Genomic DNA, 26,317 nt, shown 5'->3' on the forward strand with positions numbered 1-26,317 from the left:
GCATTTCAACACCAAAAAGTAGACCACGTTGATTCAAAGTAACAAAAGGCAGTCAGCAAGCAGAGCCCTGAGAGCCAAGAATCCTTCAGGCAACCAATACAGCTCAATTTCAAGACACAACAAAGATTTATGCATAGTTTAAACACATCTTTTCCTCACTTTTTGAGTGCAAAACCATAATGGCACAAGGATAGGGAGGGTCACAACAGAAGCAGCTCCTGGGGATCAATCCCAGCTCACACAGCTCAGCTGGAAGGGGACCACTCACCAACAAGGCTTTTGAAACACATCGTTTTCTTTTCAAGTATTTAAAATGCTTCAAAGCAAGTTCTTTATTGTACAAAGTGCTTTGATACACCAAAGAGAAATACTTAAAAATACAATCTACTATTTCCATTTTTATCTATACTTTAAAAAAAAAATTAATAAAATAGACCATCTTTAAAATATTTATACATATATAAAAATAAAATCTCCATTGCCTTAGTCATCCTTGAGCGCATACATGACATCGTCCTGGCTGACGTTGAGGCGCACACGCATGTGAAGGTATTTGTTGCTGGAGTCCAGCAGCAGCAGCCTGCAGGCACCGAGCCTGGCACAGATGGCCACGATGTCTGACACCGTGGGGCTCTGCATGCCCTCCATCCTGCACAGCGAGATGTGCTGATGATAGACCTGGTAAAGAAGAAGAGATGGAACTCAAGTTTACCTCCTGCTGCGATCTGCAGGCCAAGGTGAAAAAGGGAAGATTTTCCTTCCCTGCTCATCAATCTTTCAGCCTATTCAGACGGAATGCACACACACTGCTCTCGTAGCACCAAACACCTGAAGCTTCTGTCATAATCCGCTATCCTTTATTTCTATATAGCCCCAAAGCAAAATCATCAGCAAACACAGTTAGTCCACAGTGTCACCCGATCATTTGTTACTTCCAAGCACAGAACGGATTTATACATGGCTATGCTGGTGTAGTTAATTGTCACAGTGTTTTCCATCAGATTCTAGGAATACAAATCCCAAACTTTTCAACACTTCTGTTTTTTTTCCTGAGAGTTTTTCCAGTGCATTTCAATAAGAGCAACATGGAACACTACCATACCTGTTGAACTGTTGCCTCCTCAACTCCCGCCCTACGAAACTCTGCTAAAATTGCTTTAAAAAAGATCTGTTCGTGCAATGAGGCATTCCTGGAGATCAAAACAAAATGAGCAACAATTAGTCTGCAAAGTTCAGAACCTGCGAGACCTTAGGAAGAAATTTGGGAGGAAAATCACTTAAATGCAGAGTATTTTCCTACCTGAGAGTGGAAATAAGCAAGACAGCCCATATTACAACCTGCAACCCTGACAACACAGAGCACTGCATCCCACTCCTTTCAGTACCTATCTGAACAAGACATTTGACTCCATGCAGAATATAAAGCTTACAGGATCACTTACAGTGCCACACATGTTGCTAACTGTACAGATCCTGGTTTCTTACAAGCATTCGTGTGAGGAATGACATGAGATAAACATCACAATTGTGTAATGCCGTAATACTGTGAGTGTACTGTGCTGGCAGAACAAGTCTGTAGCTCCTTCAATGATTCTGAACCCAAGCTGAAAATGGCAGAATCCATATCCAACTCCACACACACTTTGCAATGCATTACAGTCAGTTAATGTTTATGAATGATCAAATTAACATTTTTCAGACACAACATACAGTAAACAGGGACAATCAGAACATCTCAAAATCCCTAAGCAGAAGGTTAATGTGGAAGCATCCTATATAACTTTAAACAAGAGATTTCTGCACCTTGTTTTCCCATCCTTAATTTCTATGTAGTATCTCTCTCCTGGCTGTGCTGTGTGATTGTTGTTTATTAAACTCATATTTTAACAAAACATAATGCATCACATGCGCTCTAAAAGGAGTCTATGGACAGAATGAAGGTTGTTGAAAAATAGCACAGTGAAAACGACACAAAAGCAAATCAATGCTTGAGAAATGTTTTTACCTGATTGCCTCTATATATGGTGATGAGAACATTTCATCTATGGCTTGTGTTACGTGCGTCATCCTGACTATCTCAGGACTATTCTTTTGGCTAGAAAACTCACAGATCTCAGCGGCCCTTCTGCAGATATCAAGGCAACGCCTTGCATCGCCAGACAGCGCTGCTACCTGAAAGAAAACGTGACAGGTTTGCAGAAGTATTTCCTTGCTACAACTTATCTCTTACCTCAGCTTGTAGAAGGAACAGACCAGAACAAACCATTATTTTAGGAGTACACAACTACTTGAGATAATGAATTTACACTTGCAAGTGTCTGAAGAACTTTAGCTTAACAAAATTTCTGAAACTATGTTCTGAAAACCTCTTAAAACCCCACCTGTGGCTTACACTTTTAATGAAGTTGACATTAGACCATGCATACATCTGAATTTAAAAAGCTACTGATCCCTAAGGCATTATTTGGTTTTAGTACAACAGAATATATGGACTGGAAATAGAATAGGTTACATTGAGGCCTTAAACAACTCAAGAAATAGAAAACGAATATGGATATCTCCACTGCCCACCAAGATCCATCCAATGATTCATTATGTAAACACTACAGAAAGCTGACTTTGCATCATTAACCTTCCTTCTCAAAGCAGGTGGAAAAAACAAGGATAGTGCCTTAGCCATGTTTCCTGCAAAAAATGCCATGTATACTTCAGAAAAAGGACAACACATGATCCACTATTAGTGTCTCACTTTGTCCCCAGTGCAGAATGTGGATCCACAGAACTGCAATTACTGCTACAGAATTTTCCCATATCCCTCAATTTTTACCTAGCTCAACACAGAGCTATTTGTACATTTGTACTGTATTTACCTTTCTGGACACCAGCTGAATTGCGTCCTCTTCAAATGCCTTCACACTGTTCAATCTTGATGAAACAATTTCCTGTAGCTGTTTGTAGGTGTAGGGCTGAAAGGACATTCTGGTGAGACCCTATAATAAACAATAAAATACAGTGAGAAGTGCTTCAGTCATTAAACTATTCAAGCACAGCCTGCATAGTAAGTAGTTTTAATTTCTCTGGTTGGATCAATCTGTTTCAACTGTTCCGCATTCTTCCCCTAAAAGCTTTAATTGGGTTTTTTTCTCCTTCACACTTGTAAAATAAGCATGCACATCCATAAATGAAACAGGTTGAGTGCGGATCACTACCCCAGAAGGGCAGAGCTAGTGGTGCATGCTATTAGAATCCAAGTTCTCTTACAAAAACTTGAAAATAAACTAGAGACACTCAATAAAAGAACCTTTTTATCACAACTGTTTACAACAGCAGAACCTACCAAAAACATTCATCTCTTCTTTAGCATATCTTTATGCACATATACAGTCATTCTGTTGACTTGACATTAGGCCTGCAAGTCAGCAAACGGCAAAGAACTACAAATCCACCTCTGGCTCAAGCTAATAATAGCTGATTTCAGATGAGAAGACCAATCTATGAGTTATCTATGAGGTACTGCCTTTCACACTCTACAGGAGGTAAAGCTTTACATCCTTTATGAATTCCTCTCCCTTGACTACATGGATTCTCAGGGTTTCAGCTGAACTGCAAGATTAATGAGTAGGAAAAAGCAATTTTCAGTTACTGTGCAACTATTTTTGAGTCACAGAAGGATGAAGGCAGAGCACTGTTTTTGCAAATCACTTCTTTTGGAAGTGTTGAAACAATGACCTAGGATGATGTATTAAACACACATAGTATGGAGTACATCCAATTTCCTGACCAAAGGTATTGAACAAATAAAATCCACCCTCTGATTATGACAAACAGAGACAAGTAATTATGTGCCAGAAATGAAAGGGAAATAGCGAAGGAAAAGAGAAAGAAATTTCTCTGAACTCTGGAGTAAGCAGCTTCACTATGATGCATAGAATTCAATTATATAGAATTTAATATGTTTAAAAAGACATCTGCGTTCTTTTTCCCTAACTCATTCTTATAAGAACAGAGTGTTCTTATACAGCATGACATCTGATTAGTGAGCTGGCTCCTATACTTATTTTGCTAATATTTATACAAATTTATTTGATCGTCTGCCCTCTGGAGACAAGAGGGAATAATAATTGTTTATGATTATGTAACTTCTGATGTAATCCACCCTATCCTCTCCTTCCCAGATTACTTTAGATTGCATGCAACATTTAATCAGTTCTCTCTCTCTCAGCAGCCTAACTGTTAAAGGACATACCAGCCTGCTAGATACTCTGTTCATCATTATTCTTTCTGGCAAGTCCATGGTGTTAGCAATGGCCAAGATGATTAACTTGGAGTGCTTTTGATTTGGCCAATCAAATAAGTTGTACATCACGTTCTGCTTTCGGGTCCACAGAAGATCAAGCTGAAGAAAGAAAAAGATTAAGAAACCAACTAAAAAACAATGTCTTAGTGCTTACAATACAAGTTAGAGTGAGGCTGGAGAGAGTTAGCTCTGCCACAAAACACTTCTTGCATGATACTGAACAAAGAGTCTCTGTTGCATTTCCTTTGCTAATCTTTTAACAGCACTGCATTTTTTGAATTAGAGCTCTAATCTCTCTTTGAAAAGTACTCATCACAAAACGGAGCTGCAATTTTAAACACTAACATGATATTAATGTTACATCCAACAAGGTTAAACCACCAAACCATGTGAAGATCTGAATCATAGCAAATAAAAATCCACAACTCAAACATTTATAACTGAACGCAGTATATTCAAAGTTCCAAAACTAGATTTTTCATTGTGAATTTTCTCTCCAGAGAAAAATGCAGCTTCCGGATAAAAAACATAACCTAAACCATGTTCTATGTTATTTAGGAGTTGACATTATTCAGTATACCATAAAACAGAAAACTAACATGAAAACAAAGGCAGAAAATTTTGGCAACAGAAGAGTCATCTATTTACATCCAGTTTCCTAATGAGACTAAGAGGAACAATTTGAGTTCCTCGCTCCCAAGTCTTCTCATTTAGATCATATATGACATACTCCAGGTACATACACTGTGATTTTCCATTCTCTAAAAACCTGTGTGTTTGTTTTTTTTTTTAAATGATACTTTGGGAAAGAATTAGGATAGAGAATGAAGGATTCCTTGTCTCACCTCATCCACTACCAGCACTGTGGTCTTCCTCTTTGGTCCAGGTGTGCAGAAAAGTTTTGCCAACAGCACTGCAGCATGAGTTGCTGTCACCTTCTGACCTGTTAGTAACTGGACAAGAATTAAATTATACTGCAGGTTAATCACACCAAAGCTCTGGAAATAGGGAGTTTAACCCTTTGTCAGTTTTAACTTTCAGAAGTATTGTTCATTAGTTGTCTTTAATCCCATAAAACATTGAGTATCTGAATTTCCTCTTCTTTCAAAGGAGAGCAGCTGAGGAGGCTTTTCTCACCTCTAGAATCTGCACGTAAGCTTGGTGAGGATCAGTAAGCTTCATGCCGTTGATCTCTATGAACTGGAATGATGGTAGGTCATCATCCTCTGTAGCTCGCTGAAGACAGCGAATCACTTCATGAACAGTGGCAGTTTTACCTGTTCCAGGCACTCCAGAAATATACATGCACCTACCAAACAGAACATCTTTTTAGCAGTCTGAGCAAAAATGGTAATGCACTTAGTATCAAGAAATTGGAGTTCCTGCCTTGAACAACTGCCTTGAACACCCTCCCCAACTCTGTCACTTCAGGTAATTCCCTACATTCGGTTACTTTATTGCAAAGTAGGTCATGCCATACATTAGAATATAAGGTTTCTGGTTTTTTTTGTTGTTGTTGTTGTTTTTTTTTAATTATTAAAGTAACTAACAGTCTAAAATACTTCAGAAATTCTAATTTTGCTTTATTAAAATAAAGCAATTTTCTCAGACATCTAAAAGCAACTAGGTATTTCTGTCTTAAATTTGAATCTATACAATACAGGAATTCATATTATTTATATGTGCAACACCACTCAAGGGGGAAAAAAAACCAACAAAACATGCTGGAAAATTCAACTAGGATCTTTACTTCAGTCAAACAAGCCTTTTAAATTAAAGCAGATTTGATTGACTGTCATTGCGCTACAGGTCTATGTGATCTCAGTTATACAGTCTCACCAAAGAACTCACCCTCCTGTACCATCAATAAGTTTGCTTTCCACAAAATTATAGATATCCTGGAATTCTTCCTCACGACAGGGCAAAGATTCTGGGACGGCAGAAACATGCAGCCTTTGGATTAAAACAAACAAACAAGTCAAACAAACTGGATGCCAAAGAGATGCAGTTTCACAGATCTACCTGAATGGCCTTAAGGGGAAAAAACAAATAGTGAGCCCCCCCACATCTCCACAGTTGTATCTGTCTTAGATACTTCAGGTCTGAACACCAATGTCAAGTATCCAAATGAAACAGTCTAGTCTCTCTGAAGTTTTCAAGCTTTTGAGTTTTAAGATGGCTGAACAGTCATCATCAACAGTATTAAATGAGATATAGTAGTGAGAAGTGAGAGCTTGTAGAAAGATACTCATTGTACCACTACAATCTACAAGAGAGGACCTTTGTGGGTTTTTTTGTTTTTTAACTGAATGTTACACAGAATAAAGACAGATATGTAACTCTGAAGAATTTAACACTAAGAACTAGTTACAATAACTTGCAATTGTAAAAGCAGTGCTGTAGCCACATGTAATTATGGTATTTATTGTCAATTCATTAATGTTCCTCTGGAATCAAAATATTACCCATTTTCACTGAATTTAATAAATCTGGTAGAGGTGACATTGCCCTACATCAGCATTCCCTCCTTTCAGTGAGCATTACCTTAATCTGGCTTCTTCCAGTACACTGGTTGGTTTCTGTGCTGCGTGGCTGCGCTTGGGAATTTCAGGAGTTGCATTTCGGGGTGTCCTGGGTGTTCCTGGTAAAGGCTGAGAAGAAAAAATTAGGACCTCAGATTTGTTACATACAGGAATGTCTACCAGAAACAGATAATTCATATAAGCCTCCAGAACATAAATTACACATAACTTCCCAGAGACGTCAAAGTACCAAATGAAAGGAGGCATGGTCCTTAAAGAAAGGAATTACCAAGTTAAGTTTCATGGTCTTTTCTTCTTTGAGGAGACAAAGAAACCAGCAGAGGAAATCGTGACACAAACAACTTCACCTTTTGAGTTGCTAAAATATTTTAAAGTTCTTTATGTTCTTCAGTAACCCTGTGTTCCAAACTTTTAAAAACATCAGTGGCTATAAGGAATCTTACTGTTTTCCTTGAGGTCTTGGCAGGAGTGTGAACTGAAGGTTTCCTTGAAGATCTTGGGGTGCTGAACATTCCGTTTGATTTAGTTTTCTTCTCTGGTGTACAGCTCACATCACTGTCTTCTTCCTCACTACTTGAGGAGTAAGAATCTGAGCTAGAGAGAAAATCATCTTCTTCCTTTGATTCTAGCATATTTAATAAGCTATAAGAAAGAAAGGACAGAAGTTGTTTGGTTTTTTATAATGCATATAACTCTGCTCACTACAGAGTGTCATTTGATACATCTTCAGTTTTTCCTGTAAGGTGACTGTAATGAGCAAGTCAACTTACTCTCCATTTGAGCTGTTATTTTCAATAGCTATTTAACAGACTGAAGTAAAGGCAGTAAGCTTAATGTTTCTTAATATTAGACAGTTTTTACTCACTCTGCAATCATTTGCACCTCACTGTTAAGCTATACAAACTGTTGAGGCTTCGAGCCTTTGAAAACAATCAGAACAAGATACCATGAAATCAAAAGTTCACCTGATTTGTTCTGCAATGCGAGTGCTTGTCTCCTGTGCACACGTTCTACGAGAACGAGGGGTCACCGCAGGGCTCTGACTGCCCAGCTCCTTATGTCCAGTTAAGCTGTAAAGAACACAAAGCTACTTTGATCTGAACCACATTTGTAGAGATGGAGAGGAGGCCCTTTAAACTTCGGGCTCAACTATTAAGCTTGTAAACTCAATGCAAACACAAAAATAGTTATAAAAATGCTATTACTTACACTATAGCGTCATCTTCCATATTAAGTTTCTTGACCTTCTCATTAGAGTCTTCAGCCTTCCTATAAGGGGACAATCTTAGTGTACCACTAAATATCTCCTCATGCTCTGCAGTACCAAACACTGACTTTAGCTTATCACTGGCACAATGTATTTTTGGTGGTGAGCTTGGAACTTCAGTGAATTTCACTTTTCTTTTAATAGGTGTTGGTTTTAACGATTCAAAATCATAGTCATCATCTAAAAGTTCCAAAACATCCTTGTCCAGGAGTTTGCTTTTTGGAGATCTTGTGGGACCTAGGAATTAAAAGCAAAACAAACTTTTGTCAGCCTTTAACATGGATGGTTTGAGTTAGAAGTTTCAGAGAAGTCAGTAGTTTCAGAAGACATGGTGTCAGAGCTGTAATTTAAAGGCAACATAATGGTATTAAGCTTTGTGGACAGAAAACTGAATTACTGGAAAACATGCATTTCCCTCTGAAGAAGAGGGCAGCATAGTAGAAAAATGAAAAACCAGGCTCTATCACTTCCAACTTTACTCAGCTGTTAGTTCAAATATACAATCCAAATGTATTCATTCAGTCAATCCAGTGTAAACCTTCTTGTATACCTTTAGCCAGAAAATAAGGAAAAATAAGGCAGGAGTACTGAGGTCAAAAAGGGAGTCACAATACTCCATTCAAAACAACCCAATGGACAGAATACACATACTGACATATACATACTGTTCAACTCTAACTTCTTTCTTGCGGATGGATTTTTAAATTCATTAGCTGTTCTTAGTGAATGTGTCTTCTTAGAAAGGGAAGACTTGGATGCAGAATGTTTTGATTCTATTTCCATCTCAACATTTTTTTGTTTTGTGGCACTCCAAGAAGCCTTCTTGTTATCTTTTTTCACAGAGGAAACAATATCCGAAGGAACAGAAGAGTTGAAAGTGTTTGGGACGCCATCTCCTTTCTTGTTAGCTTCATTCAGCTTTGTGAATGTGTGAGGCGACAAGGCCTTAAAGCACTTCCCATCCCAAGACTGTTTCACACAGAAAATTTTTTCCTTTTTTAATCTAGTAGGTAATTCATCCTTTAGACGTAGGGGTACTACCTGAAAAAGGAGAAAAAAAAATCAACACATACATACCTTAATATTTACTGTTAATTTAGCATTCAACTGTTTTCTATTCACATATCATACAGCTGGAAGTCATGGAACTTCATTATAGATGGCAATGTCTTCAGCCTACAAAACTGTTAGCTCAGTGTTACCCTGCGCTACATGCCTTGTCGAACCACAATAGGCTTCCATCACATTACTTCCCTGCATGCAATCCCATATATGCAATATATATGCAATCCCATAACCAAAGTCACTTAGGGAAGGAGGAGTACTGAGTCTTCAACCATCCTACACAACTTCACTAGCAATCAGATACACATTGCATGTTCAGATCAGGAGGAAGTAAAGTAGCTGCACTATTCTGTTTTTCAAACTGTTTCAGTTTATGTTTCCCTTCTGCACATAGGTGGGCTGCAGTACCTACCAGCGCACTGTCAATGATAGTCTCCACAGCTATGTCAGTGTCGTAGCCAGAAACTTGATCAAAAAACACTTCCTGGAAAGAAATTCTTCTTTTAAGCAGTTTCTGCTTATTCTTCGGTATCTCTGTAATATGGGAGAACCACTGCACAACTGCATGCTTCCGCTGAGCGCCTACAAGTGAAAAGAAAATGAATACTAAGGATTCTCTTGTACCATAAATAGTTCTTAGCAAACCTTGGTGACTTCAGCTGAAATACCACACAAGATCCTCACTACCTGCAGTACCACATTAAGGGCACTGCAGCTGAAGCACTGACCTAGCAATGCCACTTGATGCAATTGCACACTTCTGGTGAGCCATGGTGCTAGCACAGCCACATTGCTCACTACACAGACCTGGGACAGTCAGGGGAAACTCTGGGCACTAAAGCACATACTGGGAGTGATGATATCTGAACTGAGACTATCACAGCTTAAGGTGATACCTACACCAAGTCTCAAACCACAGGATTCATTCAGATCAGCTAATCTTTCTCACCCAGAAGGTGGTGATGCGCTGGAACAGGTTGCCCAAGGAGGCTGTGGATGCCCCATCCCTGCAGGCATTCAAGGCCAGGCTGGATGTGGCTCTGGGCAGCCTGGGCTGCTGGTTGGCGACCCTGCACACAGCAGGGGGTTGAAACTGGGTGATCACTGTGGTCCTTTTCAACCCAGGCCATTCTATGACAACCTAGCAGTTCACTGTCACAAATGAAGAAGTTCTATATTGACATGCATATGATCTAACTCAACTCCACTAACTGAAGGCAGCGACGTAAAAGGAGAACTAAGAAATTTCATACCGTTACTGGTAATTTCAGGGTTATTTTAAAGATAAACCAGAAATGTTTGCTCACTGCCTAACGAACCAGAGAACCCTGCTGTGAAATACCAGAGAAGCGAGTCTGAATAAACAGCATGAGAAGGTTCCTTGTGGATAGAGTTAAAAAGATATTTAGAACATAAAGCAGTTCTTACGCTCTTACGCTTATTTAAGGTGTTCATCTTCAAACGAAAACAAAAACAGCTGTTGAAAGAAATGAGACTTGCTAACGAATAGATTCTCAGACTCCACCATTGCCTTTGTGCCACTTGCCTGCCATAACTTATCTTTTCATATCTACCTCTACCTATAAATAAGTTGTTCTACAAGGGACAGAAGTGATGAGCCCATTTATTCAGCTGTGTATCTAACACTGAAATCCTTGGTGTCTAATGACACACAAGTCTCAGGGCTGCAGCACTCTTGTTCCAGTGGGATTCTCCAGTATCTAAATAAAGTGAGAGCTCACATTGCCTTCCCCGAGGACTATTTCTTTTAACAGTAAACAACTAAGCAAAAGACTGCACCTTTTAAAGCCTTTCAGCTGCATTTAGCTTCCCAATTCAGATGAAATCAGCATCAAAAACGGATATACATACAGGAGCAGCGATTACCAAAATCTAGTTTCCTTAGTAACATAGAACAGAGCCACAGTGTTAATGTTGACCACATCCCCACAATATAATTATCTTTAAAACATTTTAAGGTTCCTCACAAAGGAGGTGAGTTTGTATTTCTTACCATCTTCATACAAATCCAGGAGCTGTGCCACAAAAGGCTGATCTGCGTTTTCCCCTTCTACGAGAACAAAGTCACCGAGTTGGATGCATCTTTCTTTTCTGCTTCTCTCAGACTTGATAAGGATTCCCCTAGAAAATGACGCAGACAAGTCAGCATCGTTTATTATTCACGTGCCATCAAAGGTGACTGCCCAACTTAAAGCCTCTTAGATCCCCTCCAACAAAGCTTAAAACCTTCACTCGTATCTTGAACAGGCAGTCAGCACTTATTCACAGATATAATTAAATGCTTTTGCTCAAATGTACCATTTACATTTCAAGAGCTTTATGACAACGCTTTTGTGTTACACATATGGTGCCATGATGCACATGACAAAACTGCTGCTACTTAGCAACATTCACACTGTCAAATTAACACCTAAATGTCAAATAGGCAAAACAAGAGTCACTGCTTACATCCCCCCGAGAGAAACAGAAATAAACGTTATTTACTTGTACTGCAGAATCCTCAGCTTTCTGTCTGAGTTCATGGGCTGGCCATACCACGAATGAACGACTTTATTCTGCTGACAGGCGTCCATGCTTCCTGAGGAAAAGCAAAAAAATGAACAACTTTTGCTTGTAGCTTAAAAACCGAATCCCCCCAAGCAGTGCAGGTTAACACACAGCCCCAACCTCTGCGTGCTGCTCGAAATAACCCGGCCTGAGGGGCCCCGCTCCCCCTGCACAATGCCCGCATGGCCATAGAGCCGGATGGGGTCGAATCAGCAGACACCCAAAGCGCCCTTCACAGAACGAACAACGCAGCCGCCCCATCACCTCACGGCCCCCATCATCACCTCACGGTCCCCCATCATCACCTCACGGTCCCCCATCATCACCTCACGGCCCCCATCATCACCTCACGGCCCCCATCATCACCTCACGGCCCCCATCATCACCTCACGGCCCCCCATCATCACCTCACGGCCCCCCATCATCACCTCACGGCCCCCCATCATCACCTCACGGCCCCCCATCACCTCACGTCCCGCCTCCCGCTCCCCTCACCTCACCTCACCTCACCTCACACCGCCTCAGCACCAACGGCAGCAGCTCGAGCTCCCGCTCACCCCGCGATAGAACTTCCCGCCAAAGCCCACCCGCAATCCCGCCCTCCCCGCCGCGCATGCGCACAGAGCGGAGAGGGCGGGAGAAGGTAACGGAGCGACGCCGCCTCCATGTTTGAATCTGGAATGGATACCGGAAGTGATACGCTGCCCGAAAAGAACATGGCGGGGTGGAGGGCAGGAAGCGGAAGTTGGTGTTGTTCCTCCCGGAAGTGGGGTGTGTGTGTTTGCCGGCGGTGGGGGCAGCCATGGCGAACCGTACGGTAAAGGACGCGCACAGCATCCACGGCACCAACCCGCAGTACCTCGTGGAGAAGATTATCCGCACCCGCATCTACGAGTCCAAGTATTGGAAGGAGGAATGCTTCGGCCTCACGGGTATGGCGGGCTGGGCAGGGCGGGGAGCTGGAGGCGGAGGGCGTTGCTGACGGCTGTTCCTCTGGCAGCCGAGCTGGTGGTGGACAAGGCCATGGAGCTGAAGTACGTGGGGGGGGTGTATGGAGGGAACATCAAACCGACGCCGTTCCTGTGTCTGACGCTGAAGATGCTGCAGATCCAGCCCGAGAAGGACATCATCGTGGAGTTCATCAAGAACGAGGACTTCAAGTGAGTCTGCAGCACGTTTCATCCCCTTTAACGTGTCGAAACGTGATGTCCACAACTGTCCATACAGCTGCTCTTTATCACAGGGTGCTGTTCTTCTCATAAAGTTCTGGGAATGGTTTTTCTTTACCTAAACTGTTGGCTATGCAGGAAGTTCAGATGTGTGCAATGTTTTACTTTCCAGGTACGTCCGAATGCTCGGTGCGTTGTACATGAGATTGACAGGCACAGCTATTGACTGCTACAAGTATCTTGAGCCACTGTACAACGACTATCGAAAAATAAAAAGTCAGAACAGAAATGGGGGTAAGCATCTATACCAAAGAAACACGCTACTGGAGTGAGTTTAAGCACTGGACATTTGCTAATCTTAGCTGTGCTGCAGTTTTTCCTTTCTGCAAGACAGGCCTAAGGATTTCCCTCATCATTAAGAATGATTTTAAAGCTATTGTTTGTACAGCTCCTTCAGCAACGTCTGAAGTGTCTCATCTTCTTTATATAGTGTTAACCATGTATCTAAGATGCTGGGTTTTTTTCCCCTCTAGAATTTGAACTGATGCACGTGGATGAATTTATCGATGAACTACTCCATGAGGAACGTGTGTGTGATATAATTTTGCCTCGATTGCAGGTATGGAAAAGTGAATGGTTTTAAATGCATCATATTGAGTAGTTGTATCAGCTACTGGCATGTTGCACGAAGCTATAATTAAGACTCTTTGGGCATGCCAAATGCCTCTTAGATGCTTATCTTATATAGTCCAAGAATAAAGTTGTAATTTCTCTTAGAAACGATATGTTCTGGAAGAAGCTGAGCAACTTGAACCTCGTGTTAGTGCTCTGGAAGAAGACATGGATGATGTAGAATCTAGTGAGGAGGAAGAAGAGGAAGATGAAAAGGTTAGTGACATGTTCTACAGAGGAATAGGTAAAGCTACTGCTGGAACTGCCCCAAACTGTATGGGTTTGTGAGAAATATTTGAGGGATCACATCTGTTTGCAACTATCAGCTCCTCCCTTGAAGGATTTTCACATGAGCTGCTTGTGAGAATGCTTTAGATCCTGAAGCGACTCTGAAGTGGTGTTTGTCAAGCTTTCCTGCCTGCTAAAAATCACAGCTCTGAATCTCTTTTGTGCTACTTGAATGTGTTTTTGATAAATTATTTTATGTACACAGACAATAAGTAAAGATGGCGACAGTTATGATGACAGATGTAGTCAATTCTGTGCTATTTAAGAATTTCATATTTAAGTATGAAAGTGGTAGTTTTAATTTCCAGTTAGCAAATTTGGGCAGTAGCACTTATACACGAACATTAATTATTTGAGGAAGAAAAAGATTGATTGGATGACTTATTTCCTCTTTTTTTCACTTGCATTTATCATTCAGAAATTCTCACTGATAAATCAAACCTTGATGAAAGACTTACAGAACCCTTTTTCCCCACTGTACCCAGCTGGAGCGAGTTCCCTCTCCTGATCACCGCAGAAGAGGCTACAGAGACCTTGACAAACCCCGTAGGTCTCCAGCTATACGATACAGGCGGAGCCGAAGCAGGTCTCCACGAAGGTAAGACATGGCTCCTTTTCAGCAGTATTTCTACCTAATGTGCTGCAGTGAAGCATGAATTAGATGACAGTTGAGCCCTAGAATCTCTCTGGGCAATGTTAGCTAAATATGATAGTAGAATGAAGATACTTAAGGGGAACCAACTGCATTTTCACGTAAGCCAAAGTTTGGAGAGAAAATACCAGTCCTTATTGGTAGTAAGCCAGAAAAAACTCATCACTTAACCCTTCTGCTCAGTGTATGGGCCAGCCACAGCATATACTGTGTCTTCTTCATCAAGCCCATCGCTACCACTGCAGGCTATAGGACAGTGTAGAGTGAAGCTGCTAGAGTGTATAGGAAATTAAACTGCTGGTCCTGTTATTAATGTCTTTTTTCTCCCTCAATTACAGGCGAAGCCGCTCTCCAAAGAGAAGAAGGTAGTCTTTTATTCTATTACTTAATGTTAAAATGTATGTTTTTAGCATGGTTGTCTTAAAAGCTTCTTTCATCTCAGTCCATCACCACGTCGGGAGAGGCATCGCAGCAAAAGCCCAAGACGACACCGGAGCAGATCCAGGGAGAGGCGCCACAGATCAAGATCTAAATCTCCAGGTATTTCTGTTGTTTATAAATTAATCTGTTTGGTTTTTTGTTTTTTTTTTTAAACAGCACGACATCTACTGAAAGAAAAATCAGCGTCATAGTATCAAGAAAGTAGTTTACATGCTTAATGTGGTTTATAAAGAGGTTAATTGTATGAAAGTGTGCAGAACTGCTTCAATACGCACAAAATTGCCTGAGTATGCTTTTCAGATACTTGGCAGGAGGTTAATTTGAGTGCCTAATTAAGCTTAGAATTCTCCCATTAGCTGGGATGGTTAGTCACCAGAAGCAGATTTCCTGCAGTATTTCCTGCAGCCCAATGACAAAACAAGAAAGACCTCCAGGGTCTATGGAAGTAACTGTTTTTTTTTCTGTTTGTTTTTGTGTTTTGCCTTATAGGGCATCATCGCAGTCACAGACACAGAAGTCATTCCAAATCACCTGAAAGGTAAAATTTCATGGCATGTTTCTTAAGGATGTCTGTCTGGTTGCAGGAGGTCATGCTTGTCATTGAATCTTGGACTGAAGGTCTTCTTACCATCTAGTAAATTAAATATTTGACATGGTACCTCATTCAATGTTTTCCAATTAATACTATCTTCATGTGGCTGTGTAAAACACCACTTACTGCTATACTTCATGTTGTTTGTTTAGAAGTCACTAGTACTGTGACACAACTGTTCTCTGTTTCAGATCAAAGAAAAGTCACAAGAAGAGTCGTCGAGGGAATGAATAATGAACTAATTCAGCACGCAGTTCAGTTCAATACTGTCCTATCTGCTTTATGGGACAGCTGAATATGCACTGGCTGCTTTAGCAGTCAATTTTTAATCCTTCTCCTCTTGTACAAGTGTTGTTTTTGTGGGTTCTGTTGTTTTTATTTTTTAGTTAAAGGAAAGCTGAAGTTCTTTTACTTTCTAATCCTTATGATAAAATCTGAAGGTAGTTTATAAATTGTTTTTTTCAATGCCTGTAAAAAAACAGTGAACAGCAATAAAAAAAGAGTTTTGTCTTTAAAGGCTTTTTCCTGTTTCTTTTGTATAATTTTTCATTGGGCCTTCTAACTGAAACTGGCTTTATTTTCAAATCAAAGCTTTGTTTTGACTGACTGGTGCCACATTCCATTGCTGTGTGAATATGCTTAAGTCATAAACACTGAAGAACTACAAGCCTAAAGTCTGTCCATAAACCTCCTGTACAGGAAAAGAAGCAACACCACAGAAATCTAGCATGGGTTTACGTTAGCTTCTGATTTCATTAAGTAATCTGCAATATACAGCCATCAGTTTGTTCTTTTTTAAGGGACCATCCTTTAGTTTTCTGAGGCTGGTTCTAGTTGGGTGAAAAGATTCATGTAGAGTAAAATAGCCATTTTCACCTGAAACTTATTTAGTAAACTTAAAAACAGTAAACCACTACTTTGAAGATAGATCACTTATATGGCCTACCTGTGACTGGGTAGAAAATGACACATGAGCTCAGCTCTACCATCTCTTAACGAAGTTAGCATTCGGCAAGTCCCTGTTTTTCAAATTAAGAATATTCAAAGTTCTTACTCAAATCACAATTCTTACCTTAGTACATTTAGTATAATTAAATTAATATATCGGGAATGTAGTTGTATTTAACTCCTATGCTATACCTCTATTCATAGCCTTGTTTCAGGGGCACAGGCTGACAATCTTGTCCCTTAGACACTGCATACATAAAGTCTGGGTTCCACCAAAATATCTTCATACTGCCCAATGGGTGCTGACACCACAGCAGGTAATATGCCAAACTAACTTCTTTAGAACCATCTGGGAGTACAGCCTGTTTTTCTACATTTTCATACTCATTAGAAAAGTCTGATCGAGTATTTTACAAGATGTTGCCTGTGAACAACGTGGCTCATTTAAAGCAAGTCAACTTTCTCCTTTAAAATATCTCAACGTTGTTTCTGTTACTGCAGTTTACTAATTAAACATACAAACAGGGAAGAGGAGAACAAATCTTATATCCTTTTTTTTGCAGTTTTATTTTTCTTTTAAAAAGTTTTTTGGCACTACATAGTTCTGTAAAGAATAGAAGTGACAAATTTTTAAACACATGAAATCCCTTTCTAATTTTATTTTTTAGAACAATATATATAAAGTCTGAAGCAACCGAAGTATGAATACAGCTAATAGAAAATAAAGAACTTAATTTTAAAAATTCTCTCTCTTTACAGTTTATCAAGATAAAACAAAACACAATTCCCCTTAAAAATAGGGTAATAAAATAGATGAAATTTGTATCACTCCGTTTGGTGATACCAGTAAAAACTATAGTTTGTATCTATGTACAAATGATACAGTTTAAAAACAGTCTTAAATAATCTTGTATCTAAACATGTTGCATTACGATTTTAAATCAGAACCTGAATTTTTTCCTCCCCTCCCCCTCCACCCACCCACAATCCCATTAAACTTCACTTTTTCTGTTGAATGTAATTCAGATTCAAGTGTGGGTGTCCTTGAGACAGAAGCGGGAACCGCTGGTTACTCTGCATCAGTGGACCAGCTAAAAGAAAATGGATTACAATTACTTCAGCAAGTTAAGCATTTCTCACAGTGCTTAGCTATATAAAATGTATTAATCAGAAATAAAGTCATGTTCTAGATTGACACAAATGCTATCTGTATGGCTAACCCGCTTAATGGGACAATGCAGTATTACTTTAATGCTATCTCCAAAATTCCCTCAGAAAGTTTAATACATCCGTTTATTACTTCAATCTTAGCTCTTCAACAAAAATAATGTCACAATATTAAAATGAGGGTCTCACTTGAAAACTTCAATACAGCCAACAGAGAAAAAGATTTGGTGCCAGTATCTCTCATTTTATAGTGTGACCCAGCAACACAGGAATTGCAGCTTCCAAGTAAAACTTGGGCACAGTTTTTCTCTTACTGGAGCCAAGGGTATTTTTCTTACTGTCTTTCCCAATCCTGGAAGATGCTGCACATCTTTACCTCACTAGCATTAGGAAGAGTTGAGATAAAGTCAGGCCTGAAGCTGATACAACTTTGATGACAGCACTGCTTTGACTGCAGCTGGACTACATAACCTCCAGTGGCTCCTTCCAACTCGAATTATTCTACAGTCTCGTAAACTTTCATGTATGTAAGGCATTCCACAAGCAATGTACAAAAGACAAATAAAATGAATCAGCACAAGATTTCCTTCAAATTCTTAACAAACTCATGGGCAAATCATCTTAACCCCTCTCAAAGCAGAGGTGGCTCTACAGTGAGAGCAGCAGTGGAGGAAAAAGTCTGGAAGTGCAAGAGTGCAAGCTGATGCAGAACTCAGAATTTGATTTAATTCCTCCCTCCCCCAAAAGATTTTAACCCACACAGGAAGCCAGTAAGTGTAGATTTGATTCTTGGATTCATTATGGTTCCAGGGAGGCTAGGAAGTCAAACATGATTCCTTGGCTTGTAAAGCCTTGGAGACAGTAAAGAGACATGTTGCATGAGTTGTTGATTCACATACTAGTTCTAGTACCTTGAGGGTAGAAAGGTTTGTTCGGTGGATAGCTGGCATTTCCCTGCTGCATGTAGTTCTGAGGCATATTGTAAGGCCACGCTCCTCGGAGGAGAGGAAAATGGGTAGGGGTCCCATGGTCCCAAGGGACAGAAGGAGGGTTCATTTTACCAAACTGTCCTTGGAAACCCTGATCTATTTTTCAATTGAAAGGGAAAAGCACATTGCAAGTTGAAAAATTAAACAGTAAGTCACAAATATAATTTACATCTCAAATAACAGTTTGCAGGGCACTTATCGTGATTAGTCCGATGTGCTACCATTTGATTTTATTTTTTGAGCATACATTATTAAAATTACCATCTAAACGACTTCATTATTCACTTTAATATAATTTATTGGGGAGGGAAGACATACGATGAATCAGTACTAAGAATCAAGACCTGCAATTTCACAATTCCACAGAAAAATAAATTAGACTTTACATCATTTTCATGATGATAAATACAATTTCTGAACAACTTCACTAACATCTGAGCCCACACAGATCTTCACTATTGCTAATGTGAGACACGGAAACTATTGTCCTGCAAGAAAGAACTCAAGAACTACACACTGAAAATCCACTGATACTTCTATGCTTAAGAAACTTGATACATAGTTGGCCGATAGACCAACTTAAAATTGATTTCTAGAGAGAAAGATCACAAACTTATGCAATAAGTATGCAAATTATAAGCTATTCCATTCACAAATTAGTATTACTGCAGACTGAAGCATGAGAAATCAAGCATCCAAGGAGGCACAGCACACAGCAGCTTATGCCAAACGCTGTATTACTACTATTGCCCTTCTTGCTTCCAGTTTTTTTTAAGACACAGCAATGCCTGCTGATTTAAAAATGTATACAGCGTACATCTGAAAATAAATAAATACATTCAAGAAAATAGTGCTCTCAGTACGTCAGCTCCACTGCAGATTGGTCAGAAAACTTTTAGACAGACATTCATTAAATAGAAGTAAGCTACAGGTTTAAAAATAGTAATGGAGCACGGCACTGGAGTAGGCGTGAAAAAAGTTATCTGTCTGAAACCTCTAATGATCCTACTTCTGATCAGATGGTCTACTGGAAAGAAAGCAAATCTTCTAAGTCAAGTTCATGCAAGTCAAGACAAAGTTGTCCATGAACTTAGTCTTCTATGTTGTACCACACAAGTATAAAGTAGGCTCCGAACAGAGCAGGCAGCTCATTTTTACTATGCACCTATTCAGTGACGTCACCTTACATATCATTAAAGCCATAAAAGGAAACAAAGCTGATCAAAATACAAAAAGGAAAAGCTCCTAGACCGAAAACTAGGAAAAGGCATGCAGGGGGAAAATACTGAGACTGCACAAGAAACCTGGGACAACAACTGTGAAGGCAAGATGGCAGTAGAAGTAAATATAATCACAGAATCATAGAATGACCTGGCATGGAAGGGACCTCAAGGATCATCAGGCTCCAACCCCTCTGCTGCAGGAAGGGCCACCAACATAATAAAACAGAGCAGAAGGAAACAGACTGAAGACAGAGACTGACTGGACTACGTGATGAAAAATGGGACTACTTGAGGAAGGAGAATGAAGGAGAAACTGGGATTCTAGAGTCAGCCTGGAAGAAGACAGCTACTAAGGTGAGGAGTCAGACTGGAAGAAGGTGCCTGAGAAAAAGTCAGGGCTGGCTGGGCGTAGAGGAGGGGGCAGATGAGCCTGGACAAATAATTTAGATCAGAAATTATGGAGGCTCAGGGACTAAACACACTGAAAATTCAGCATCTTAGTAGCAGCTCCTTTATCCTCAAGAATATGTTCACAAAGCTTCAAATACAACACCATGCAACCCCCACACCTCAACAAAAGTGTTAAAAACTCACTGGTGGAGTATAACTCAGCAACACTGTCGACTCAGATGAAAACCTACTGTTGCTGTCAATTATTCTGTTAGTGCAGAGAAAAACTGTGCAAGAGATTCCCAGCTTCCACCTCTTGTGATGAACAACTGCATCACCACATTGCATTATGAAGATATATATATATTTAAATATTGGGAAAGCTACACACTTAAATCAAAAGACCATTACATGCAAATTCAGGGGCTGCATTTTTTATGTTGCTTTAAAAACTATATGGGCTCTGACTACCATATACTATTTCTTTCAGCCTCAAACATGAATGTACTCGGCTTTGGTATGAGGCAAAAGGCTCTTGCCCAATTGTTGCATGTAAAGCATTGATGATGTATTCTCAGAAAATAAGGTCAAGATGAAGGGACCTAAAAGAAGCAGAATAAACTATAGGAGAACAGACTGTATAAAAACCATGTCATTATGTCTATATTGCACTAAATACAAGAGAACAGTGTGATTGCACAACCATAATTCTGCCAGTCTCTCAAATTCATAGTTGTAGTCTCAGCATTCATCTAATAATCTACACAGCACCATAAACAGAAACTGTTCTTTGCATTCACAGAAATCCACTTTAGACTCAAACAATTGTTAGAACATTTCTCAGTTGAATGCATGTTTTCTCATGTCTTGCACAGCCATTAATGGCAAATAGGATCAACAACTAAAAGTCAACAAAGATCCAACCTGCACAATTTTTTTCCTACAAAAACATTAAGACAATGAAGGTACTTAGTTTCTTAAGCACTGTATTTTTAAGGCAAAACAAACTGTAAGAGTTAGCTGTTTCTGTAACATTTAACATTTGTACACAAAGTGTGAGAGGTTTGATACAACAGAGAAGAATTACCTGAATTCCCCACAGTGCCATTGTTCACCAGTGAGTTTGGAGTCACAGGATTGTGCCAGTGTCCCTCGTGAGAAGTGCTGGGGATTCCCATGGGCCTGGCAGCAGGCTGTGCAAAGATGATACTGGGATCATTCAAGCTTACACTGCTCTGGTTATTTGTGGTGCTGCTGCTGCCAGATCTCATAGAAAATGGAACATTTGCAGAATGAGGAGGGTTACCCGGTGCTGAGTGAATAACAGGCCCATGAATAGGCCACGAAGTGTTGGGAAGCTGAATTTGGTGGTGATGGTGCATCTGAAGTAGTCCCAGGTTATGCAAGGCAGAATACTGACCCGGGGGAGATTGGGGAAAGTTAAACAAAGACAGCTGGACCTGATGGGGTGGCTGTGCACCCTGCTGTGGTTGTGGAACGTGCTTAGACTGGGATATTGGTTGTGGCTGAGTCTGGTTAATGGAGGCTGGTTGAGAGGAATTCTGTGTAAATTGTTGAGGTTGTGGAGAATAAGATGATTGATGCGAATCAGACTGGAGGGAAAAAAAGTATGTACTTCTGATTAGTTCACTAGCAATTTAATAGTGTTTTTCTTTACTAAGTATGCAATGCATTAGACTATTCATAAAAACAATGCAGAGCACCCCCCAGCATTATCCCAACTACTGAGCCCAAGTTCCTGCCGGTTTAAACCAGTGCAGTTCAACTGATATTTGTTTTCCACAGCAGATGATTTAGACTGTTAACATGACCCATCCCAACCAAAAACATGACTCTGAGCAAAAAAACTAACCACAAGCTCTTCATTAGACTTTTTATGCATCTGTTTCTCATTTTTAATCAGTCTTTCCCATCTTGCTTATTTATAGCCCAGAATCTCATTAAAGACTTAGCTTATTTCTAAATAGAGCAGTTCTTATTACCACAGATACTTCTGTGATTCCAAAATAAGCTTCTAATTATTAATTTGTTATTTAATCTATTAAAAATAAATAAGCACAAGATTTCACAAGCCATATTTGACAGATACTGAAGCTGACCTTTCAGAACTGTGAACTCTCCTATGAAATTTGACTACATCGTTTCCACACTGAAGCATCATGAACAATCTCAAAGAGACACTGCATTACAAATCACACATGTATTACCTGGCTAGGCAGTCAAGAATCTGATAAAAAAGTCTGGTCAAAACTATTCCTAGCACAACCCAATTCCTAGTTTGTTAAAGCTACTTGCTTTGATACTGTAGCTAATGGGAACTTACACATTCTGATGACTGTCTAGTGCGCAAGGGTCCTTCCACTTGCTGCTGGCTTACAGCCACTAGCTGTGAATTTACCATGCTTCGGACCAACTGGCTGCCTAATCAAAGAACAAAAAGTTTAAATAAAAAGCACAAGTTTATGGGTTACAGAATAATGAACACAGAACCAGGAATCAGTGACAATGTAAGCACTGTGACACAGTGTAGGTAGATCACTTTAAATACTCCTGCCTGTAAGCAGAAACCTTTCCATCTACTGGAAACAGCTCATGTTAATATTTACAGCAGCTAAAGCCAACATTTAATTCTGTGCAGTACAAATTGTAGCATAAACACGTAAAGAAGGCTACTTTACAGAGGGCTTCCACACAATTGCTGTTGTGTTGTGGGATTTCAAATGGCACTAGCAACAGCAAAAACTTTTGGGCAAAGAGGGAAAAGAAAGGGATAACATAATACAGAAAACAGCAAGGTTCTCTCTAAAGTTAATTTATCATCTCCTTCCTTAATTTCTCAAGTACTGTGGACCCATAAGAGCCTAATTTAAATGGGTTTGCCATTATATTATATAACAGCATCTAAAAAGCCTCCTGATGTATTTACATGCTTTTAGAGTGCTACTTAAAACCACTGATTTTTTGTGAAAATACATTTACTTACCTCTCATACATGACGGAGGGTTAGCTAACATTTAACAAATACTTGGAAGAAGAAATGCATTCAATTATTACTATGATTACCACACCAAGTGCACCCAGTGTGAGTGGAAGACAAAGAAATGCAAGGCTCTGAAGTACACTACACTTACTGCTAAGTACTTTTTTTTTTTAATCACCCATGCAAAGACTGAATTTCAGTAGATACTACTGCCCTTGCAGAAAAAACAACACGCAGACAAAAAGGTTTTTCGTTGTTGTTTTTCTTTGCAATCACTGAAACAAATTTTGAAGATAATTACTAAGTCTGGATAGAAAGTTAGAAAGAATGGATCTCAGGACTTTAAAATGATACTAAAAACACAGAAGCTTTACTTACTTGGCACACTGTTATTTCTCTGACGGGCTTGTTTGAATTCAGGACAGTCTCTTCTAACGTGACCCACATCTCCACAGATGAAACACCTCTTCTCTCTTGTTTCTCTATCTTCTTCTTTCACTTCTTTTTCGTCATCTTTCTCATTCTCTTTCTTCTTTAACCTAAATGGCAAGTTTTTATAAATACAAATGCAAAAACCACAAAGTTCGATATACACAAAGTAAATGGTTACATGACCAACAGCTGTACCAGCATATAGATACATCTAGATATAGAAAGAAGTTAAGAAAAACAAAAATTGGATGGTCAGTTGAGGTCAGATATGAAGCTCCGATTTTCTATGCAATACAGAGCATTTTCTTCATTTCCATTTAAACTCCAAATCCCCAACTCTCCCCTGATTTAATCACAAAGATTGTAACTTTTAAGTAGTTGGCTTTGTGTATTACTTACCTCCTCCTCTTTGGACAGTCTTTCATGTAGTGACCAATTTTTCCACAGACACGACAACATCTGTCATTGGGCGCCAATTCTCCATCTGTCAGCACTTTTGAGTCAAAGAAGTATTCCTATCAAAATACATCATACAGATACAATGTATAAACCACTCATTTAAAAAGACTGAGAAATGAAAGAAAAATAACTTGCCTTATCTTCAGTTCCCTAAATGTTATTGCCCCTTAGACAATACCTTCCCCTGGATAACTTATTTATATTTCAGAGAAGTGGTGCAGTCTTAGCTAGAAAGGGGCTTGTCCTAAGGCCTGAGGCCAAATATCCAGAACAGCCTACCCAGGCTCACACCTTCTGCCTACCTTACACCTTCCCCATGATTCCTTACAGCATAAAGGCAAGGCTTTGTATGCAATACATTTTGGAATGTGAGCCACAGCTTAGATGCCTTCCAAAGGAGTCTATGTTCTGTCCCAAACATTATGATTAAATCCCCCTAGACTGAACAAAGGTCAGTCTAGGGGGCAATTGATGAAGCATTCTTCTTCATATCACAACAGCACTCAAATGACCCAATAAAAACAGATCATATATTATTAGGCACAGCACAAAACAGAACACAGTAACTGCACCAAAAAAGCTATAAAACAAATTCATGAGAACTGCAGATATAGAAAGCCAAAAAAAAAACAACACATGAGAGATTTCTTCTGGAGGTATCACTTCAGTAGACAGAGAAAAGTTAAAAAATACACTAAAATTCTGAAAACTTACAGCTTCTCTTCCAACAGTTGGGTAGAATGGGGTACCAAATAATTTCCTCCCATTGATAAACGCCTTCATTATGAAATTGGTCACTAATGATGAAAGACAAAATTATTAGGAAACACCAGAAAAGGCACAACACTTCAGAAAACAGTGAACATTAATCATTAGTAGAGATTGACAGCTTACTTTTCCTAGAGACTCCAGCACCAAGATTATGATTCAAGTCAAAAGGATCTGTGTAAAGAAGGGGAAAAAACAAGGCAAAGTTGGAAAAAAAACATGCTGCAACACAAATTCTAATATACAGAATTCCATTTCAAATGCTCTTATAGAGCAGACAACAGCAGATCCTGAATCACACTTTCATTAATGGAAGCAAAAGTCAGCAGGTAAGTACCTTCAATAGCAATACATTTCGATGTCCACTGTTTCTCAAATGTAGTTAACAGCTTCTTCTGTCGGATGCTGATCACATATTCCTTGAAGTCAAATTCTTCAGTGTAAAATCGCAGCAACCCCAGCCAGAGCTCTCCAAGTGATTCAGTGTTCTTTCCAAGAGAAGGCAGACGCTTCTTCTGCGTGCAATTAAAAACATTAGGACAATTCAGGGCTACCTTTATTATTTATCTTTACGTATATATTTTATACATTTACATAAAAAAGTAGACACTCATTTCAGCAAACCAGGATTAAAGTGGGAAGTTGTAATCACATGGATATGGAAGTTCTCCTTTGTATTTATAACACTGTTATAAATAAATCACTTTCTCATAAAAAGGAGCCCTAAGGTTTAGTGACTCTTTTGAAATTAGAATATTACCAGTTCTTCCATGTCATCAAAGAAAAAGGCATTCCATCCATCTACCATTCTCTGTGGAATCTGCTTTCCATCAAATATCTGCCAAAACACGGAGGGACAGTTACCACCATCACTTAAAAGTCACCATAAACATATCTGCAGTTGTTAAGCAAAAAAGTAGAAATCTTTCTGTTTTAGCTATTATTTGATACATAGACAATTTCCCATTGGTAAAATGCTTGAAAGTCATTTTGTACTATTCCTATGCCTCTTGCAAAGTACTTGGATATTTTATTTTCACTCATTCCTTACAAATAAGAAAACATGACTGAATTACATCATTGAGATTCCAACATCCCTCTTGCCCACAACATCTCTAAGGAGACTTAAGCAAAGTCAAAGGGGAAATTCCAGTTTATTTAAATATACTCCCAGGGACAGCAATAAAATAACAACTCTCAATCACTACTAAAATATCACCAAGAAAGTCAGAGTCTCAGCTGCTACCTTAAAGCCAATTTTCTTCATGCATGCAGATGAGGGGTAACTTACAAAAGTGCTTTACAGTTACAGAGTATATTCAGGAAGAGGTAGACAGTTAACCAGCTATGTTCCCCCAGTCCATGCAAAGAAGGTACAGAATGTTA

The 26,317-nt window shown here is 39.4% G+C and overlaps 3 protein-coding genes across 20 annotated transcripts in view; 1 reads left to right on the forward strand and 2 right to left on the reverse strand.

Moving 5' to 3' along the window:
* Positions 1-307: 307 nt before the first annotated feature.
* On the reverse strand, positions 308-12,305 carry ORC1 (origin recognition complex subunit 1). 3 transcript variants are annotated; one of them, XM_085511708.1, is made up of 17 exons: positions 12,251-12,305; positions 11,678-11,771; positions 11,187-11,314; positions 9,581-9,754; positions 8,773-9,144; positions 8,050-8,344; positions 7,806-7,910; positions 7,284-7,482; positions 6,842-6,948; positions 6,149-6,250; positions 5,435-5,606; positions 5,143-5,250; positions 4,247-4,396; positions 2,871-2,990; positions 2,006-2,172; positions 1,103-1,190; positions 308-678 (listed from the first exon to the last, which is right to left on the reverse strand). In XM_085511708.1, the coding sequence occupies exons 2-17, from the start codon at positions 11,764-11,766 to the stop codon at positions 484-486; spliced, it is 2,571 nt and encodes an 856-aa protein (XP_085367834.1). In that variant the 5' UTR covers positions 11,767-11,771; positions 12,251-12,305; the 3' UTR covers positions 308-483. The 3 variants fall into 3 exon arrangements, with proteins under 3 accessions (XP_085367834.1, XP_085367835.1, XP_085367836.1); XM_085511709.1 differs by having other exon boundaries at positions 12,246-12,305; XM_085511710.1 differs by having other exon boundaries at positions 12,241-12,305.
* A 203-nt stretch (positions 12,306-12,508) lies between these two features.
* Positions 12,509-16,070, forward strand: PRPF38A (pre-mRNA processing factor 38A). The gene is made up of 10 exons (XM_015870578.3): positions 12,509-12,672; positions 12,741-12,900; positions 13,082-13,203; positions 13,443-13,528; positions 13,687-13,797; positions 14,355-14,467; positions 14,860-14,886; positions 14,964-15,061; positions 15,452-15,500; positions 15,746-16,070. The coding sequence occupies exons 1-10, from the start codon at positions 12,543-12,545 to the stop codon at positions 15,786-15,788; spliced, it is 939 nt and encodes a 312-aa protein (XP_015726064.1). The 5' UTR covers positions 12,509-12,542; the 3' UTR covers positions 15,789-16,070.
* The window catches only part of TUT4 (terminal uridylyl transferase 4), a 37,624-nt gene continuing 26,178 nt past the window's right edge, over positions 14,872-26,317 (reverse strand). For 9 of the 16 annotated variants that reach the window (XM_015870549.2, XM_015870546.2, XM_085511689.1 and 6 more), the window contains 12 exons: positions 25,692-25,769; positions 25,269-25,446; positions 25,058-25,105; positions 24,878-24,960; positions 24,104-24,219; positions 23,651-23,811; positions 22,616-22,713; positions 21,359-21,884; positions 18,581-18,754; positions 17,506-17,593; positions 16,501-16,573; positions 14,872-15,126 (listed from right to left, as the gene is read on the reverse strand). In XM_015870549.2, the coding sequence (XP_015726035.2) occupies positions 16,537-16,573; positions 17,506-17,593; positions 18,581-18,754; positions 21,359-21,884; positions 22,616-22,713; positions 23,651-23,811; positions 24,104-24,219; positions 24,878-24,960; positions 25,058-25,105; positions 25,269-25,446; positions 25,692-25,769 (1,587 nt within the window). In that variant the 3' untranslated portion in view covers positions 14,872-15,126; positions 16,501-16,536. Of the gene's footprint in view, positions 15,127-16,500; positions 16,574-17,045; positions 17,594-18,580; positions 18,755-21,358; positions 21,885-22,615; positions 22,714-23,650; positions 23,812-24,101; positions 24,220-24,877; positions 24,961-25,057; positions 25,106-25,268; positions 25,447-25,691; positions 25,770-26,317 lie in introns of those variants that run through there. The other 7 variants (XM_015870557.2, XM_085511691.1, XM_085511694.1 and 4 more) reach the window with 6 other exon arrangements.

The sequence above is a fragment of the Coturnix japonica genome, chromosome 11 (assembly GCF_054131305.1).
Source record: "Coturnix japonica strain WE chromosome 11, WE-NBRP24, whole genome shotgun sequence".
Classification (NCBI taxonomy): Eukaryota; Metazoa; Chordata; class Aves; order Galliformes; family Phasianidae; genus Coturnix; species Coturnix japonica.